This window comes from Enhydra lutris, unplaced genomic scaffold (genome assembly GCF_002288905.1).
Source record: "Enhydra lutris kenyoni isolate GAN:26980312 unplaced genomic scaffold, ASM228890v2 scaffoldscaffold6, whole genome shotgun sequence".
Lineage (NCBI taxonomy): Eukaryota > Metazoa > Chordata > Mammalia > Carnivora > Mustelidae > Enhydra > Enhydra lutris.
This window is the reverse complement of record NW_019154090.1, coordinates 24,736,639-24,755,588: the sequence shown is the minus strand read 5'-3', so window position 1 is coordinate 24,755,588 and position 18,950 is coordinate 24,736,639. Positions and strand designations below refer to the sequence as shown.

General features: G+C 48.9%; 1 protein-coding gene and 1 pseudogene across 6 annotated transcripts in view; both read left to right on the top strand.

The window, feature by feature from the left end:
- The window catches only part of LOC111141619 (CBFA2/RUNX1 translocation partner 2), a 180,362-nt gene extending 167,014 nt beyond the window's left edge, over positions 1 to 13,348 (top strand). For 3 of the 6 annotated variants that reach the window (XM_022494320.1, XM_022494316.1, XM_022494317.1), the window contains 2 exons: positions 3,385 to 3,575; positions 8,527 to 12,480. In XM_022494320.1, coding sequence (XP_022350028.1) covers positions 3,385 to 3,575; positions 8,527 to 8,826 — 491 coding nt within the window. In that variant the 3' untranslated portion in view covers positions 8,827 to 12,480. Of the gene's footprint in view, positions 1 to 3,384; positions 3,576 to 8,526 lie in introns of all 6 variants that reach the window. The other 3 variants (XM_022494321.1, XM_022494318.1, XM_022494322.1) reach the window with 2 other exon arrangements.
- Positions 869 to 1,358, top strand: LOC111141463 (annotated as a pseudogene).
- Positions 13,349 to 18,950: the final 5,602 nt, after the last annotated feature.

Sequence of the window (18,950 nt, the reverse complement as noted above, 5' to 3'; positions counted from 1 at the left end):
TACCTTCTAGACTCCCTTTTCCAGGATCTTTTTTTTGTAGTCCAGTATAGTTATTTTCTTAAGATAAAATTTACTTATGCAAAAGTTAATGCTTGTCCTTCATAAAGACTCTTTAGGGAGCATCAAGATCATTATAAACAAATGGACAAAAGGTATGAACAAATTGTGAGAAATACAAATAAGCATACTGCAGAATGTTTATTTGACTGGCAGTGTAGGAAAATGTAAGATAAAGCAGCCCTGATCGATTAGGCCCCAGAGTCTTTATTGACGTATATTTGTTGACCTATTTTTAGGAGACCTTGCTGATGACTCTGAATAATTCATTAGTGATTTATATATGAAAGTATTAGGTGTATTAGGTGCGACCAACCTTGAGTATGTGCAGAACTTTTTAAGATTTTATTTTACTTTTTATTAAAGATTTTATTCATTCATTAGAGAGAGTACAAGAGAGAGCATGTGCTAGAGGGTAGAGGGAGAAGCAGGCTCCCCACTAAGCTGGAAGCCTGACGTGGGGCTCAGTCCCAGAACCCTGGGACCATGACCTGAGCCACCTAGGTGCTCCAGGATTTTATTTTTAGCTTGGGGCTCGAATTTACAACCCTAAGGTCAAGAGTTCACAGCCTATTGACTGAGCCAAGGTAGATGCAAATTCTTACAATCTTTCTTATTTCATGCCTTTGAATTCTTCCTCTCAAAAGCATATAATCCAGACTTAGCCACACAAATTGTTGAAAAAAACAAAGATATGTATAAAGATAACCATTTTTAGTATATTCTGTGTGAATTTATAGGGTGACACCACAAAGTATTATTTTGCCATTAAAAATAATTTGGAGGGCTCTTTCCGCCATCTTTCCTTGCCGCCATTGTGGTGCGCATGAATGTCCTGGCAGATGCTCTTAAGAGCATTAACAGTGCTGAAAAGAGAGGCAGATGCCAGGTTCTTACTAGGCCATGCTCCAAAGTCATAGTCTGGTTTCTTACTGTGATGATGAGGCACGGTTACATTGGTGAATTTGAAATCATTGATGATCACAGAGTGGGGAAAATTGTTGTGAACCTCACAGGCAGGTTGAACAAGTGTGGAGTGATCAGCCCCAGATTTGATGGTACAACTGAAAGATCTAGAAAAATGGCAGAATAACCTGCTCCTGTCCCGCCAGTTTGGTGTGATTGTACTGACAACGTCAGCCGGCGTCATGGACCGTGAAGAAGAAAGACGAAAACACACAGGAGGGAAAATCCTGGGATTCTTTTTCGAGGGATGTAATACATACATGCAAATAAAACGCCTCAATGGAAAAATAATAATAATAATAATTTGGAGGTACCTGGATGTCTCACTTGGTTAAGTGTCCGACTTTCGGTTTCATCTCAGGTCATGATCTCATGGGTTGTGGGATCAAGCCCTGAGACAAGCTACACACTCAGTGGGGAGCCTGCTTGAAGATTCTTTCCCTCTGCCCCTCTCCCTCTTCACGCTGTCTCTCTTTAAATAAGCCTTAAGGGGCGCCTGGGTGGCTCAGTGGGTTAAGTCGCTGCCTTCGGCTCAGGTCATGATCTCAGGGTCCTGGGATCGAGTCCCGCATCGGGCTCTCTGCTCAGCAGGGAGCCTGCTTCCCTCTCTCTCTCTCTGCCTGCCTCTCTGCCTACTTGTGATCTCTGTCTGTCAAATAAATAAATAAATAATCTTTAAATAAATAAATAAATAAGCCTTAAAAAATAATAATTTGGGAAACTATATAGCAGCTTGGAAAAATCTTTGTAGTTGGAAATGAGGAAAGCTTTATTATCAAGAAGTGGAATAGGATTACGGGAAATGAAGAAAGCAGTTGTTAAGGTAGAGAGAAATACTACCATGCATAAGATTCCTTGATAACTAGTGATTTCCTACTTGGGAGGTACCATTGGTTAACTATGGTTAAGAGCTAAACTTTGGTGTTGAACTGGCTGGATTTGAGTCCTTCCTCTGCTGTGGTGTTGTCTGTGACCTTCGGTGACTTTAGCAAGGTAGTTATTCAAACTGTGACTCTTGCTGATTGACCCTTAATTTGAGAGGATAAAATATACATCAGGGAGTTATTATGTTGATCAAGACACCTCTCTGGAAAATAATGAGAGTTTTATGAAGGGTAGCAATGGTGGGTCACAGTGAACCTGTGTAGGTACCAAGAGTAAAGTAAGCATGGAGTTCACTGTCAAGTCAGCTCAGCATCATCCTTGTCCTTTGAAGTGAAAAACAGCTTTTCTTAAAGGCTGGAGTGATAAGATGGAAAGATGTAGGATGGCATCCTAGAATACTTTATTTAGATCTTCTTTGAGCCTGGGCCATGTGAAAGAACCAAGCCATAAAGGAGGCTTAGGCTTTTGGGTTTTCTAGTCTTGTGGGCCCAAAAAGGTGGTCACTCATATTAGGTCTTGGAGATGAGACTAAACGCATAGTGTATGCCATTTGGAGTGTCCATTCTGTGGAAACCAAGCAGGATGGTGGTGATGGGAGGAAGTGATCAGGAACCAAGTGGGGTAATATCAATTGTGGACAGAGCTTTGGAAGCCCAGGCTCCTGGCATGCCCAGATCTGTACCCCACGTTGCTCTGCTGTTCAGTCTTCTATACCTAACTGCCTCCTGGCCATTTGTACCTGCATGTCCCAGAGGCACTTCAGTCTTCTCACTTGCCTCCACATGGCATTTTGCTTAGTACCTGTTTTGTTTCATAGCACTGTCATTCTTCACCTTCACCTCCAGACCCTTAGGTGCTGCAAGCCTCATCCTGCCTCATCCTTTCCTCCGTGCCACTTGCACCTATCTGAATTCAGAGTCGCTTCTGTCAGCTGGATTTCTACTGCCCCAGTGTCTTGCAGGCCGTCTGCCTTCAGGCCTTCCTCCGTACATAGAACCCTTCAGGAGTTCATGTTTTCTTTAGAAGAAAAGCCAAAGTCCCTAGCATGGGTTGTAGGACTTTGCAGATACCATTTCCACTTACCATCTCAACCAAGACGCATTTTCTTGATCTCCCCTGCCACTTGTAGAGCTGACCACTTTTCTCCTTGGAACTCTATCTCTTGTACTGACATATATTATGGATCCCAGGACACCTGTGTACTTTGATCACAAGCAGGTGAAAAGGACTACGTCCTAGTCCCCTCAGTATCCCTAGCCCTTAGCATAGTGCCTCCCACCATCTACACACCCAACAAATGAGTACATAAACAGACAAGTGAGTATAAGAACAAAAGTGAGTGTGTATGTCATATGTTAAACCTTCTGTATTTTTGGAAAAGTCCTCTTGTTTCAGCTCTGTGCCTTCTTGCAAGTGGTAGGGAGTGGGAGGGAAAAGATTTCTCGGCCAGTTGATTTTACTGTCACTTTCTTCTAGAAGAAGCTGTGAATAAGGTGAAAATTCAGGCCATGTCAGAAGTACAGAAAGCCGTTGCTGAGGCAGAGCAAAAAGCCTTTGAAGTGATTGCAACGGAGAGAGCTCGGATGGAGCAAACCATAGCGGACGTCAAACGACAGGCTGCAGAAGATGCCTTCCTCGTCATAAATGAGCAGGAAGAGTCAACAGAGGTCAGAGTTCTGTTACCCCTGGGGGCCGGGGAATCGGGCAGGGGGGTGGTGCGGTGGTGGCCGGGGCTGAGGCAGCTGCAGTCACCTAGCCCGCTGTTTCCTTAAGTGCTAGGCAGTACGACAAAAAGGGCAGCTCTTGAACGAGATGACATCATTTTATCTATCAAGTACCAGAAGAATTTTGTTTCTTAGTTGTTATATTCTTATATAAAGTAGGTCATTGTGTCAGTTTCCATTTTGAAAACACCCTGAAGACAGAGTTTGTGGATTTACATAATTTTGATGACCACCTTTGACTAGTGGGCTCTCCATGAGGAGGAGACACAGAGTTAAGTGCATGTTGCCTCTTTGATCTTCACAGTGATCCTATGAGGTAGGTATTGTTGGGTTCCAACTTTACAAAGAGGAAACTGTGGCTTAAGGAATTTCACTGATGGAATCCCTTAGTGCTGAAGCCAGGGTAGGGGTAAGGAGATGCAGGGCCCTATAGCATTTGGTCTGTTTATGGGTCTTTTAGGGATTGAACTGACAGATCAGGCAGACATGCCCACCTAGCCAAGACCCAGGGCCCAGCACACAGTTTGTTTCTACGCAGGACACTTGTACCAGTGAGGACGAAAGTAAAACTGAAAAGAAAAAAGCAGATGACAAAAACATCGTTAACAGTCCTTTGGAATATAATAAAGTTTTTCTGTAATTTTCCTTTCAGTCATTTTCCGGCTTTGAGATAAACTTTATGTCCTGAAACAAGCCTGTTTCTGAAAGTAGGCAGATCCATGTACCAATTAAGACATAAAGAACTTGGGGTTTTTTGTTGGTTCTGTTTAAACAGCAGAAATGTTGCTGTCTCACTCTGTGTAAATGACACCTTGCGGTATAGTAGTGCCAGGCCTAGCAGGTGAAGAGGAACGTGCCTAAGTATCACGTGGCCCTCACCGAGGATGTGGGAAAGTTCCTCATTGTAGCACCCCAACAAGGACTCTGAATTGTGGGAAAATAGTTCTATTGACCCTCTTCTTGTCCTCCTCTCCTACTTTTCCTTTGGAATTGTTTTTGAGCAGTGACCTCCCTGTTTCTGTTGTGCATATTTAATTCTCTGTCTGTAGCCATCTGCGTCTACATCAGTATCCATTCATATTTACCTGTTTTTATATCTGTTTATCTTCAACTGCATCTGCCTCCAAAAAAGGAGGGGAACGTTTTGGCTAAGAGCATGAGTTCTGGATCTAGATTGTGAGGTTTAAATCCCAGCTCTCCAGGGGCGCCTGGGTGGCTCAGTGGGTTAAAGCCTCTGCCTTCAGCTCAGGTCATGATCCCAGGGTCCTGGGATCGAGTCCTGCATCGGGCTCTCTGCTCAGCAGGGAGCCTGCTTCCTCCTCTCTCTCTGCCTGCTTCTCTGCCTACTTGTGATCTCTGTCAAATAAATAAATAAAATCTTAAAAAAAAAAAAAAATCCCAGCTCTCCATTTATAGCATTGTGCTGTGAAGGTCCTATCATTTTTAACAGTGGACAAAGTGACCTGCCAGTGAGGCTCACACCAGCACCCATCCCAGCAAACTCTTTCCACAGTGGGGGAGGGATAGAAGCTATGGGTTAGTTTGCATTGGGCCAGAAGGGATGAATTCGCTTTATTTTCATCCAGAAAGTTCTGCATGAAGTCCAGCAGGCATTTCTGGGGTTTCTTCTGAGAAGTGGTGGGATATAATGGCGGGAGCCCAGAACGGGAGGTTAGGAGCCCTGAGTTTTAGTCCCGCTTCCCCCCACACTGGCAGCATTCCCTAAGGACTCCCGTTTCCTTCTCTGTATAGCGAGTGTGTAGCAGCCCCTGTCCTGCTGGTCTCATAGTTTTTACAAAATATAATGAGATCGAGATTGTGGTTGTGGAAGTGTTTTTAAATGGCATTGTACTGTGTAGACAAAGGATTTTGTTACGGTGTAAAACCATATGTATATAAGCTGGGGCAGCTCCTGCTCTTGACAGACCGCGGCGGCCTCTGAGGCCAGACTCCACGAGTCTCCCCTGTAGTGCCTCAGGCAGAGGGATGGAGTGAGGGGTCCCCTCATCTCTGCCACGGGGCACCTGATGCTCTGAGCCTGGATTTCCTTGCCAACCTAATGGGCTAGCAGTTGATTATAAGATGGAGAGTCATTTCTCCTTTGGGCCAGCTTCACAATAAGGTCAAGGGGGACTGGGAAGGGTCCCAGGGATTTTGACAAGTCCCAGGCCATTTTGATACAGGTAATCCCCAAGCCACACTTACTTACAGAGTACAGGTATCCCTCACTTTTTTTTTTTTTTTTAAGATTTTATTAATTTATTTGACAGAGAGAGAGAGAGAGCACAGATAGGCAGAATGCAAGGAGAGGGAGAAATAGACTTCCCGCGAGTAGGGAGCCTGATGCGGGACTCAGTCCCAGGATCCTGGCATCATGACCTGAGCCAGAGGGCAACTGCTCAACTGACTGAACCACCCAGGCGCCCCATCCCTCACTTTTTGAAAGTTCACATTATGCCTTTGCTTTTACAAGAGGCCTGTGTTAGTATCTATTCTCACTTGCTGAAAGAAATCTGAAGAGGCTTTCACTTTAATGAGAAAAGGCAAAAAGCAAAAATAGCATTCAGCATTTGCTATGCGGAGAGCCCAGCACATGCCCTGATCAGCAAGACTGGCCCCGCCAAGCTCCTTCCCCAGGAACTCCACTCCCTGCGGCCATCTGTGAGAGCCTTGAACTGGGCCTGTGAGCATCTGTGTTCTGTCTCAATTTATTTTATGCATCCATTAGCAAAATGTGTCTTAAGGAAAAGCCTAAGAGAAATTATTTTTTGGGTCTGGGAACACTCAAAATTTTTCCATATAAATTAATGCTAATTGTTTCTCCACTTCACACCATTTCAGCTTATGAAAGGTTTCATAGCAAGGCTCCACTTCCAGATAGCAGGGGAACCTGTAATAATGGCAGGGACTGATGATCTGTGCTTAACAGAGGAAATTCTAGAATCCCCATTGTGACTTCCCTAGCCAGTAAACTCAGAAGGTTTATAACCTTCTCCTGCTAGCTACAGAGGACTGTTTGGCCATAAGTGTTGTTCCAGCCTTGCAAAGTGCTGGTCTGAAGCATGACCACAACAATAATATACCTTTTGCCTTATATCTTGGCAAAAACCTCATGGCTGTCGGGGGAAAAAAAGACAACAGGAAAAATAATTATTATAAATGTATAATGGCAGCCAAGGTGAGAGCACTCGTGGTTTACTACTCTGTCCTGGTTTGAGATGCTCTTGCAGGCTTGGACAGAGAGGGAGCAGAGGCTCTCCCATTCGGCTGGGGCTGACCACAGGGCTGACACATTGGCCTGTGTGTCCACGGCGGCCGCATGTAGGCAGTAACCACCTGATTTCTTCCCCACAATGTTCTGCCAAAGCATCATTTGGATTCAGCCTATCAGACTGAAAGGTATGACATTCTCTGGAGTGTAGTTTGCGTGAGGATCCATAAATGCATCCTGGGAAAGATAACTGCTCTCTATTCTGGTCCACTGGTGTTGGTGCTGGGCAAGTTTGGGCAGTCCCTAGACTATAATTCCTGAGAACTCTGTTGTGTTAGAAGAGTCTGCGATCCTTTGTAACTCTTCAGAGCTAAACAAGTACCTTAAGTGGAGTAGAGTCGGGGGGTTCAGCTGCCCTGCTTTGCATAGCCTTGCAGTCATTTTTACAGCATTAGCTACATCCCTGCCTTCTGGCTCTCAGTATCCCATCTGCAAAAGGTGGGCTAGATGGCCCCAAGCATCTGTCTCCTGTTTTATACTTGAGCAAGTGTCCAGATTTCATTGGGGACAGTGTCTTTCTTCCCTGAGGGGATTTTGGAGTGATCGGGCCAGGCTTCTGATGGGCTTCTGCCATTCTGGAGATGCTATGGTGGGGGCGGGAGGCCAGCTGGTGCTCCGGTCCTTCCTGACACCTCAGGAAACCCCGTCTCTTCCTGGTAGTTTCATCTGGCCAGTACCAGAGGCTTTTTCTCTACTGAGTGGCTCCTGGGGACCTCAGGTGCAGGCTCTCGTGGCGTCCTCGGGAGCCTATGGAAGGAGACTTCCAGGGGGCAGGTGCTGGGAGCTGCACCGAGTGGCAGCCTCCTTCATGCTGCTGTCCTAGTTGACTGGGGGAAGCACAGGGCTCTCGGTTTACAACCGGCCTGCTGCTGCTTTCACAGGACTGCTCCTCGATGCTCACCCAAGTCTCACTGGCGCCCACCTTCTGTCACAGTCAGTGCTTTTCCCGTCGATGCTCTCCCTGCCTCACCCGCTGGCCCTCCAAGTTTCTGCTAAAGCCCAGCAGTACCTACCCCTTCCTTGGCGAGTGCAAAGAGTAGCAGCAGAACTTCCAGGGCACTGAGTTCTGAGGTGCTGGGGGGCTCCCTTAAACAAGCCCAAGTGGTCCTCTGACTCCCAGTCCACCTGTGATGAGACATGACTGAAAGGAGAATGGGTACAGAAGTTGCACAACTGCCTGCACCCCTGGTCCCCTGACAGGGTGACCTTTTTAAAGGATCGGTGTTGTCGGTGGAAGCAGTCAAGATCATTCCTCTATTGAAATCAGCAAGAGAGAAAACATGATCAAACACACGTGTGCATGTGTTGTGTCAGGGACCCTGGGACAGAGTTTGATTTGGTCACTGAGGGTTAAATAGGAGTCAAAACAAAGAGTAGGTGCCTTTGGCAGGAGGGGAGACCTACCACCGCCCTTCCCTGGCACTCTTCGTCTTGCCGTCCTGCCAACCCATGGCAGGCAGTTTGCCTCTTTTTACCAACGAAGGAAATTCAGAGAAGGGTGTGTGTCTGCCACGCATCGGCAAAGAGCAGTTGAAGTCGGACAAGCCCAGATATATGTAGTTCCAAATGCCACGCTCTCCCCACACAAGATCCAAGCAACTAACCCTTGCCTGTGTCTTGCAGAACTGCTGGAACTGTGGCCGCAAAGCCAGTGAGACCTGCAGCGGCTGCAACATCGCACGCTACTGCGGCTCTTTCTGCCAGCACAAGGACTGGGAGCGGCACCACCGCCTCTGTGGCCAGAACCTGCACGGCCAGAGTCCCCACAGCCAGGGCCGGCCACTGCTTCCTGGAGGGAGGGGCTCATCAGCCCGGTCCGCCGACTGCAGTGTGCCCAGCCCGGCTCTGGAAAAGACCTCGGCCACCACCTCCCGCTCCTCAACACCCGCCTCTGTGACAGCCATCGACACCAACGGACTCTGAGCCCAGACTTCCTCCCTCTGATGACCTCACGGCGCAGCAGAACATGGCACAGGGGTCCTGGCCGTTTGAACCAGTGCAATTAGCTGTCGGGTCATCAGCAAAAAGTGAAGTGGAGGCAGGAAGAGTGCAAGCCCAGCAGACACTGCTCCACGGCCTCTCCAGACACTTAACCCCAGTTTCCTGTCTGCGTCCTCGGGGAAGCTAGCGTGCCGTTCTCTCTGCACACGGGCAGCTGGCCAGAGCTGCTGCCTCCTTCCTGGGCTTCCGGGTTGGTTCCTGTCCCAGCTGAAACTGGCATGGCCGGCCCCTTTTCAGAGTAGACCACCAGCTCCCTTGCCTGCCTCTTGAGGCAGCAGAGACTGTCACATGTGCTCCACCAGGCTGGAGGCAGCTCACCCCATGCACTGCCTCCCTGCCCACCACCCTGCAGCAGAGGCCTGGAGGCTGACAGCAGGCGGCAGAGGAGATCCCCTCTCTCGGGGTAGCTCCTTTAGCCCCATTTCCACCCTCAGCAGATGCCACTGACGGGCCCCACTAGGACTTGGGCCAACAAAAGCAGCACTCAGGACTCTCCTCGACCCTGCTGTTCAGACTTGTTAAGATGATCAGAAATCACAGGAAAAAAAGTCAACCATTTCACTAAAAGCACCCATAATAATGAAAAACAAGTAAAACTTCCTTCAAGCATCACAGATCATTTTGGACAAGATTTTCCAACCTGGCTTGCTACTTTAGTTTGGGACCCATTTGTTTCCTCTCTCACTTGATTTTGCTTATGCAGAAAATAGTTTCCAGCGCATGGATTGGTCTGCGGGAGAATGAGACTCAATTGTGGATAGTCTGTTCTCTCTGAGCATGTTGGCCAAACTAGTATCGTCAAATCATTGAATGGATGATCTGTTGGAAATGCAGAACCTTTTTGTCACCGCTTGGCTGTTTGCGCAGTCGTCTTGTTCTGTGTCCCTTTATCTGAGGCCACGCGTGTCCAGATCACTGTGTGGATTTTCTTCTCATGGTCTGTGGGTGGCCCCTTGGAAGCTATGGTTGTCCCATAGGATATGATTTGTTATGGCTAGGGCTTGCCTCAGCAGTCAAGGCCTGGTCACATCTCAGCAGCCTTCCTGGACCTAAAAGAACTTTTCAAACCTCATCCATAATGCATATTACGTCAATTTATTATTAGGCATACAATCTCAGTTATCTATTTGATAACTTCCCTCTTTGAGCTAAGAAAAGTTCTGTAAAAGGTGACAGCCATTTTGAGAGAGGCTCACCAATTTTTCTTCCCATCATCAGGGAGTTTCCCAGATGTTTACCACCTGTACCCCTCCTAAAATATTAGGAACCGCCACACATTTTTCCCTGTCATTTGCGTTTTATTGGCAGCCCAGTGACCCTGATGCTCTCTCTGTTCATGTCCAGGCCTCCAGCACCCCCTTGCCCCAAGGAATCAGTTGGGGTGAGTTGGTTGGCCCTGCTCCGGCTGGCCCATGAAGACTGGCTTTAGGTGGCTCCCTCCTGTGTGCTGACCAGGGTGAAATCAAACGTCTCCGTCTCATCAACGAAAAGGGATTGGCATAGTAGCGTTGTCCTCACATACACCTGTAGCTTACTGCGAGAACTTTTAAGTCCCTATTTACTTTTACCTAAAGATTTTCTGTCTTACAGAGAAACTCACGCAAGGCACCTTTAAAATACCTGGATTTCCATTGCATAAAGTAAGATATACCCAGAGAATGAATGATGTTACTTTATTGTAGAATTCCTTAAAGTGCAGCAATGGGTGGGGCATCCTGACTTCCAACAGGAATGAAATGAGGACCCCAGGCAGGACTTGTCTGTGTTTTCTTTCCATTAAGACCTGGATGTCCCATGAGAAGGTGACGGAGCCTGTAAATCAGAGCAGGAGGTCTTCTCGTGGTGCCCGCTGGATCTGCCCCCAGTTCTCTGTCTTCAGTGGCAAGATGCATACCTGCGCAGGTTCTTTACATCGTCAGTGGCCACAAGACTACCCGGGCTAGCTCACGTTTTTCCTGGATGGAATAAAGAGCCGAAACCAATAGCCTCTTCATGAGGGCTCAGTGTCAATTCCTCTAGCCAGGGTTTCACTTCGGTGTGCAGCTCCTAGCCGACCACTGGGGGCTGCGGCTGTAACGACCGCAGGGTCGCAGGGTTCCTGTTGTGCTGTTCTGGACTCCTTTGCTCATGCACTGCCCAGAGGCCAAGCTGACGGGCTGGGCAGTAGCCCACACTGTAGTGCAGTCCTCAGACTTCCTGCTATTAAGTTTTGGTCACTTTCACATGTAGGTTGTTAGGGCATCTCCATAGATGTAAAGAATCCCGTTCTTCATCCTCCTCCTCTCTGAAGTTTTCCTGTTCTCTGGTTGGGAAGAGGAGGGGCACTGTCTTGGGGCGGAGCAGGAGGAGGGTTGAAGGGGTGGCAGCGAGTCTAGCTTCCCACTTGGTTTGCACTGTTGTTCATCCCAGCTCCCAGGTTCGGAGTACAGGTTCAGGCTTCCCACTTTCGTGTCGTTAGACTTCAAATGTCTTGATATAATCAGGCTGCTTAGAGGACCAGCCTTGATAGGTAATATTTGGGGTGGGGTGCAGACAAAAGACCAAGAAGATCAAGACTGAAGGTCTCATCAGGGCAGCCCCAGGCTCTTTGATATTACTGTAAAAATGAAAAGCAAATGTGACACGTGCCTGCCCACCCATCAGAGCACGTCTGGAGATCGAGGCCCGTGCTCAGCACTGCCCACTGAGGGACACTGAGGAGTGATGGGACTTGACTGTCCTCTGTGTGCAAGGAATGGTTGCAGAAACCAGAGGAGGCTGAGGTGGCCAAACTGGGAGCCATCTTTAAATGTTCTGAGGGATACTTGAGGTCTGGAACTTCATACCCTCCGCCCTCCTTTGGGTCCCCACCACCTGCATCACGCCTGACTCCGTTCAGTGGTGAAAATGGACTCTGGAAGAAGTTGGTTAATTACACCCGCTCAGGAATAGGCAGCCCATCCTATGAGTTGTGTGCATGGGACTTGCACTTTGGAGGGTGCTTGTAGCTCCGGGGGTGGACATCTAGCAGCTGTGCTCAAGTACAGTCCTGTGACCCTGAGGTCTCAGAGCCCATGGATCTTGGACAGTGCTGAGTCCTACATATCTTAGTGGATCTGAGTCTGGAAACCAGACGCGTCTACCCAGCGCAGGTCAGTGCCGTGCTGGCTGCAGTGCGGACATCCTTTCCCAGTCTGGGCCTGTTCGTCCACCAGGAGCTCCTCACTTCCTGGTGTCAGCATGTGCATCTTCAGCCTCTAGACAGAAAATCTACACTGTACTCTGTGTGGCCTTGTTCCAAAGTCAGATTGATCCCCAGGGCTGCCATCTGCTTGCAGAGGGTGTCGACCTTGTTCTGGTAGTCGAAGCAAGTGAAAGTGAAGGTTCAGCAGCACTATTGGAATTACTCGGTAGTGAGCTCTTCAGAATGAAAGTATAAATAATGACCAGGTAGCTATTTGTCCTGGAAACTGTAGAAGGGATTACAGATTGAATAAATCATTGAATATAGAATACATCTTCAAAGCTGCCTTCAGAACTGGTGTCAGAACCAGGTCAGTAGACCAAGCCAACTTAGATCTGGGGGGGTGGGGATTTGGTTTGGTTTTCGTTGGGTTTTGGTTTTGGGGGGTTTTTTAAGCTATTTGCAGAGAACTGGGTGGTGGCGTGTTTGAACCAAATGTAAGAAAAGCCAGAGGGACCTTGACTGTTCCAGCATGGACCAGAGGGCCGGCTTGGCGGGGGGGAGGGGCTGGGTAAGCTGCTGAATGGGGTCCTTCCAGCTCTGAGTGTCTAGTTCTTGTGAAACCAAAACATTGATTGATTACCTGCCTCTGCCCATGTGCATCGACATGCTCATTTCCAAAGATGATGGTGCAGGTGACCTTTTCCATCGCGAGCCAGGAGAAGGTTAGGAGGCCTGAGGGTGGACCCTGCATCCCCCTTGCCCTCACGGCCCCAGAAATGGCACTTCCCCTGGAGACCCCATCTGGTCCGGCCCACAACTGCCCAGTGTACACTCATGGATGCTTATACCAAATAGGGTGGGTGCGGCTGGCGGCCGGCAGAGGCAGCCCCGTCCCTCATTGCAGTTGGCGGAGACAAGCAGCAATAAGCATTAGGCGGATGATTGAAAGTGCTCTTTGGCTCAGCAGCCTTCCGTCCACTTTCACGGCTTTCCAAGTTCCTGATGAAGCTAGAAAAGCTCCATCCATAGAAGAAAGCCAGTAATGTAAATAAACAGAAAACTATGCCTCCGAGCATGGTTTTAAGGGGGGTTGATGAATGTGCAAGCACCCACAGGATGCGGGAGTCTGGTTTCTCTGTGCTTTGTCATTTTACTCAGATAGGAATTTTTGTTACTTAACTCTGTGCATAACTTATTTAATGTACTGTATAAATGAACCAAAACTGTTAAATATGTATTTAGTTCTACTTAAAAGTAGTCAATAAAAAGGCTATATTCCTTTTCTGACTCGGGCTGGAACGGGACGGGGAGGGAAGGGGGCATGCACACTGGGTATCATCGTGCCAGCAGGCTTCCACGTCCGCCCCTCCTCTTGGGGTGGTGCCTCCAGGAGTTCATGCCACGGCCTAAAGAGCACCCAGGCGAGTGGAAGCTGGAGGTACTGCTGAGGAGCTGGTTCCAGCTGCTAGGCCTCTGGGAAGCCAGCGGGGAGCCCAGGCCAGTCAGGCTGGCTGCCCACTCTGGGCCTGCAGTCAAGGCCAGCAGCAGCTTCCAGACACTCCTACTACTTCTCTTCACTGTTAAGTGATCTTCCAATACAGAAAATAAACCACAGAAAGTGCAAAATAGGGTAGTGGACTTGTAGATACTTTTTTCCTAGTAGCTCTTATGTATTTCCTTAGAAATTTTAACATACCTGGACTTGCGATTATTCATTCCTGTTCTTTTACACTGGTGTTAAGTCACATGAGTTCACCGTTGCCTGCACGTTTACTTAGTGGTTGTATGGTTTAATTGAGGCTATAATTTTAACTCTTCACCTCCTGTCAGGCAGTTGGATTGCTTTCAAGTTTTCCCTGTCCAACATACTGAAGTGAACATCTTTCTTGGGGATAATTTTCCAAGGTGGGAGTTCTAGAATTGAACATTTTTTGGATCCGTGGAGCATGTGTTCTAACTGCTTTCCCTGAACGCCCACCAGCTTGCGGTGACTCCAGCAGACCCTGTGTAGTACCAAACATGGCTCTGAGGTGGTCCTAACCGGCTGTGACGTGACCCAGACTCCTGCGGGCACACCCAGGTACACCTGTATGTATGGAGTCCTAGGCTTTCAGTCCAGTTTCCTGGTCAGTGACCTGAGGACTCCTTTCCCAAGGCCCTGGCCCCATCCTCACTCCTGTCACCTGAACACCCATCTCTGGCCACTGCCCTAGACCTACTTTTTTAAGATTTTATTTACATAGTGTGAGTTGGGGAGGAGCAGAGGGAGAGGGACAAGAGGACTCTGTGCTGAGTACAGAGGCCAACGCAGGGCTCCATCCCACGACTCTGAGACCATGACCTGAGCCAAAATCAAGAGTCAGATGCTTTTGGGCTCCTGGGTGGCTCAGTGGGTTAAGGCCTCTGCCTTCTGATCAGGTCGTGATCCCAGGGTCCTGGGATCGAGCCTCGCATGGGGCTCTCTGCTTGGTGGGGAGCCTGCTTCCTCCTCTCTGCCTGCCTCTCTCTACCTACTTGTGATCTCTGTCAGATAAATAAAATCTTTAAAAAAAAAAAAGCTTTACCAACTGAGCCACCCAGGTGCCCCAGCCCTAGACCTACTTCTAAGCAGCCTTACCCTAGAGCCTCCTTAGCACCACCAGCTTCACAGCCCTCCAGAATGCAAGGGGGTGATCTCAGGGAAGGGAGGGAGGGTTGGGATGTGGCCACGGCCCCAGAAGGCAAGGTGGGGCTTTGCTGTATGATCTTCCATGCAGATGGTGCCAACTGCCGGCCTCTTGGCAGCTGCCCAGCGCCACAATCCACCACCTAGAACAATAGCAGGATCTCAGCCCTGTGACCGTCAGCCATTTGGTAGACAAGTCAGCAATCCAGTCTGCCTTAGCTCTGAAAAGAAGATACTGGGGACTCAAGCGATAATACAGTATAAAATTGGGGCACCTGGGTGGCTCAGTCGCTAAGAGTCTGTCTTCCGCTCAGGTCATGATCCTAAAGTCCTGGGATCCCTGCTCAGTGGGAGGCCTGCTTCTTACTCTCCCCCTCCCCCTGCTTGTGTTCCCTTTCTAGCTGTCTCTGTGAAGTAAATAAAATCGTGTGTATGTGTGTATTATAAAATATTTGTTACAGAAATCTCAGGCCAAAATATTTGCCATTACTGTAAAAAAAAAGTGCTAGATAAATTCTAATGAATGTACTTTTAACCTCATTGCTGAAGTCACAGATGAGAAAGTATAGGAAATCCCCAAAGACCAGGAAAAAATTAGGAGTACAGTAAACCAGCACCACAGAGGTGGTTGAACACAAAGGAGGAAACCGTACTGCCTGGGATCCAGGAGAAATTTCAAGAAGTTGGAGTGTGAGGGATTTACCGTGATTTGGGGGCAGCATAAGCCTCTACAAAATAGAGAAGCAAATCTGGGACCTTTCCATGAAACCAGGTCACTGGCTTTGGCCTCAGTGAAAAGGCAAGCAGGGTAAAATCTGTGTGCAAAGAGGACTGAGCAGAAAACCCTGCCCCTCTGAAGAACAAGAATCTGGAGACTCTCCTCACACCTGCCTTCTCCTGGGGCTGAGGAATTAAGATGACTCTAGGCTTGCATGCAGTATCTCCTGGTGTCTGGCAGAAACAAAAATGCAAATCCTCTAGAGGAAAATCAAACCCTCAAAAATATTGATAAATCAATTATAAAGTGTCCCCCCAAATTACTAAAGATCCAAGGAAATGAGCCACTATGAGCAAGAGTCAGCAGAAACAGGGAACAATTGATTTAGATTGATTGATGCTAATATCAGATACACAATGTAACTATGAAACCTAGAGATGGTGCTGGAAAAAGGTAAGCAAACAGAGACTAACCAGGCAGATTGGAAAATTGAATTCTGGAGAGGACAACCATTGACATTCTCCGTGCACTGCTGACCAGCATAGCAGACTACATCTGAAAACGAGTGATGCATAGACAGGGAGGTGGAAAATAGAAAATAGGGAAGAGTTGTTCCTTCTGGAAGGTAGGTTTGAAGTGAAGAGCCCTTTCAAATTTTACCAAGTATGGAAACAAGGAGCCTACTGACTTGTTTCTCAGTATAAAGGTACAATAATTGGCCTGAGATGACAGTATAGTCTCAAAATGAAGAAACGCTTCGAAAGCCCTCGATCTGAAATCTTGCCGGTCTCTGCTTCTTACTGTTGAAATTTCAGGGTCTTGAGTTGGGTGTACCCCCTCCTCAGCTGTCCCTCCCTAGAAGGTTGGGGGAACCCACAACCACCCACCTACCCTTCCCCCAAGTCCCCAGGAAAGCGTCATTGCCTTGTGTCGGGCGCCCTCTTGTGGAAAGAGCCAGACTTGCTCCCTCTGGTGCCTCCAGCCCACAAGCCAGATTCCTATCCAGGCTGCACACCCCAGCAACTTTCCCTTTCCCCTTTGCACCAACCTTTTCCAATGCTGCCTTTCTGCCCCAGGAGTTCAGCTAACATCTGGGTCCCTCCTGGGGATTTCCAGAAATGAAAAGGACTCGGCCCCACGGCCGCCTACCTTCTGATGGCTGGGCCCTGGATAGCCCACACCATCACCCTCCACCTCTGTGCTTCCCCATCCTGAAGCCCCAAGGTTTGGCTCCCATTGCTAGAGGATGCCCGAGATCTCCCTAGGCATTGTTCATGCTTGACAGCAAGCAGCTATTGGTGCCAGGGAGTTGGTGCAGCTTTGTGACTTGGAGCAAGGTACTTGCTCGCTGAGCTTGTTTGTTCATCTGTAAATTGGGGGTGCTAATGATGCCTACGCCATTGGGTGGTTGTGAGGTGAAATTTGAGCATATGGGAGTTGTCCCAACACAAGGCCTGGTGCTCAGGAAGCCTTTGTAAATGGCCTGCTTCTCCCTCTGCCAATATGTGATTTCCTTGCAGATTCATCTTTTGTCTCGCATCTTGCCTGGACCATGGTGTCTTGCGTACATATTTGTTTTGAGAATTAAGTTCCCAGGGCACCTGGTTGGCTCATTTGGTAGACCTGTGACTCTTGTTCTCAGGGTTATGAGATCAAGCCCCATGTTGGGTGGAGGGCTTTAAGAAAGTATATATAGGGGCGCGTGAGTGGCTCAGTTAAGTGTCTGCCTTTGGATCGGGTCATGATCTCAAGGTCTTGGAATTGAGTCCCGCGTTGGGTTCCCTGCTCAGCAGTGAGTCTGCTGCCCCCTCTCCCTCTGCCCCTCCCTGCTGCTCGCGACACTCTCAGAAATTTTTTTTTTAAGTGTATATATAGAGAGAGAATAACTTGATGAAGGCCCACTTAATTCTGTCCCTTAGTTTTGACCCATCAGAGGCGGTGTTAAGGGGATTTTGTGTCTGTGTTGCCCTTCAAGAATTAGAGCGCAATGACAGCCATTTAGATGGTATACACCTGGCCCGGCACTGGGCCAGTCCCCAGAACAGGTTTAAATGTGTGCAGGTGAGTCATTGGCACAGGTGGGAAGGAAGTGAAGAGGCAGGTGCAGGGAGTGGGTAAGAGAGTGGGGGCTGGTAGCTGCCAGCCTATGGGCAGGACCTATGAGCTCTTTCAGCATCCATACTCTGCCTGCCCTTGACCTGGGTGCTGTTACCAGCTCAGGACATTTCACCATCCCCAGCACCTGCCATAAAGCAGGTGCCCAGTGGCTCCTGAAATGAGCTGAAGAGCCACCAAAAGTAGGGCATGGAGGGCAAGGCCTGGGAAGGTGACCTAGACCCGATGGCAGCTCAAAGGAGGGGGGCGCCTGGGTGGCTCAGTGGGTTAAAGCCTCTGCCTTTGGCTCAGGTTGTGATCTCGGGGTCTTGGGATCGAGCCCCGAGTTGGGCTCTCTGCTCAGCGGGGAGCCTGCTTTCCCCCTCTGTGTCTCTGCCTGCCTCTCTGCCTACTTGTGATCTCTGTCAAAAAAAAAAAAAAAAAAATCTTCAAAGGCTCTAAGGAGGCATTCTGCAGTGGACTGGGGTGGTGGGGGGCGGGAGGCATGAGGAAGGTCAAGAGGGAGTGACTGAGGCTGCCCATGGACTGGGGTGGTGGGGGGCGGGAGGCATGAGGAAGGTCAAGAGGGAGTGACTGAGGCTGCCCATAGCCCAGCTCAGCTGGTGTGTGTTTTAGGAAGAGGAGGCTGCACATACCGGAAGTGGGGCTGATTGCTAAGGGCCTTGAATGCCAATTCAAGAACTCAGACTTGATCTTGATGCTAAAGGCAGTGTGGTGCCATTGAAGGGTTTTAGCAGACCCCTGTGGTCCCCGTGGCAGTGTTTTGATAAGCCCCTTGTCTGTTCCCTTATGGGGAATGGAATGTGGGGGGCAGGGGGGTGGACTAGAGACGGGAAGCCCAATGAAGAGGCTGCCACAGTCTCCTAGGCCAGAGGTGATGGTGGCCACAAGATGGGGCTTAGGGTGACCAAAAGATGGAGATGAGGGTAGAGTTCAGTGAAGACAATGTAGAGGCCTGGCTGCCGCCTCTGTGGCCTCACAGCTCCACTGAAAACTTCGCTTAAACCCTAACCCTAGCTGTAGCTCCAGCCACCAGGTCTGTAGTCCACCCCCACCCCCAGCACTCCCCGGACAGCTTCATGACTCCCCATTACCTGCACACATCATGCAAATTCCCTCCGGCCTGGCCTCCTGGCTCATCTCCAATCCCTTACACTCCAGGAAAAAAAAAAAAAAACAAACCCTTAACTTTCCAACTCTGTGGTAGGCTGGGTGGTAGGTAGGGCAGTGGGCGGTACGGCAGGTGGTAGGGCGCTAGGGCAGTGGGCAGTAGGGCTGGGTGGTAGATAGGGTGTGACGGTACAGTGAGGCAGGCGAGGGAACAAATACCCAAGAGGCGTCCCCTTATGAGGTGTCAGCTTGGGTATTTCGGCATCTTTGCT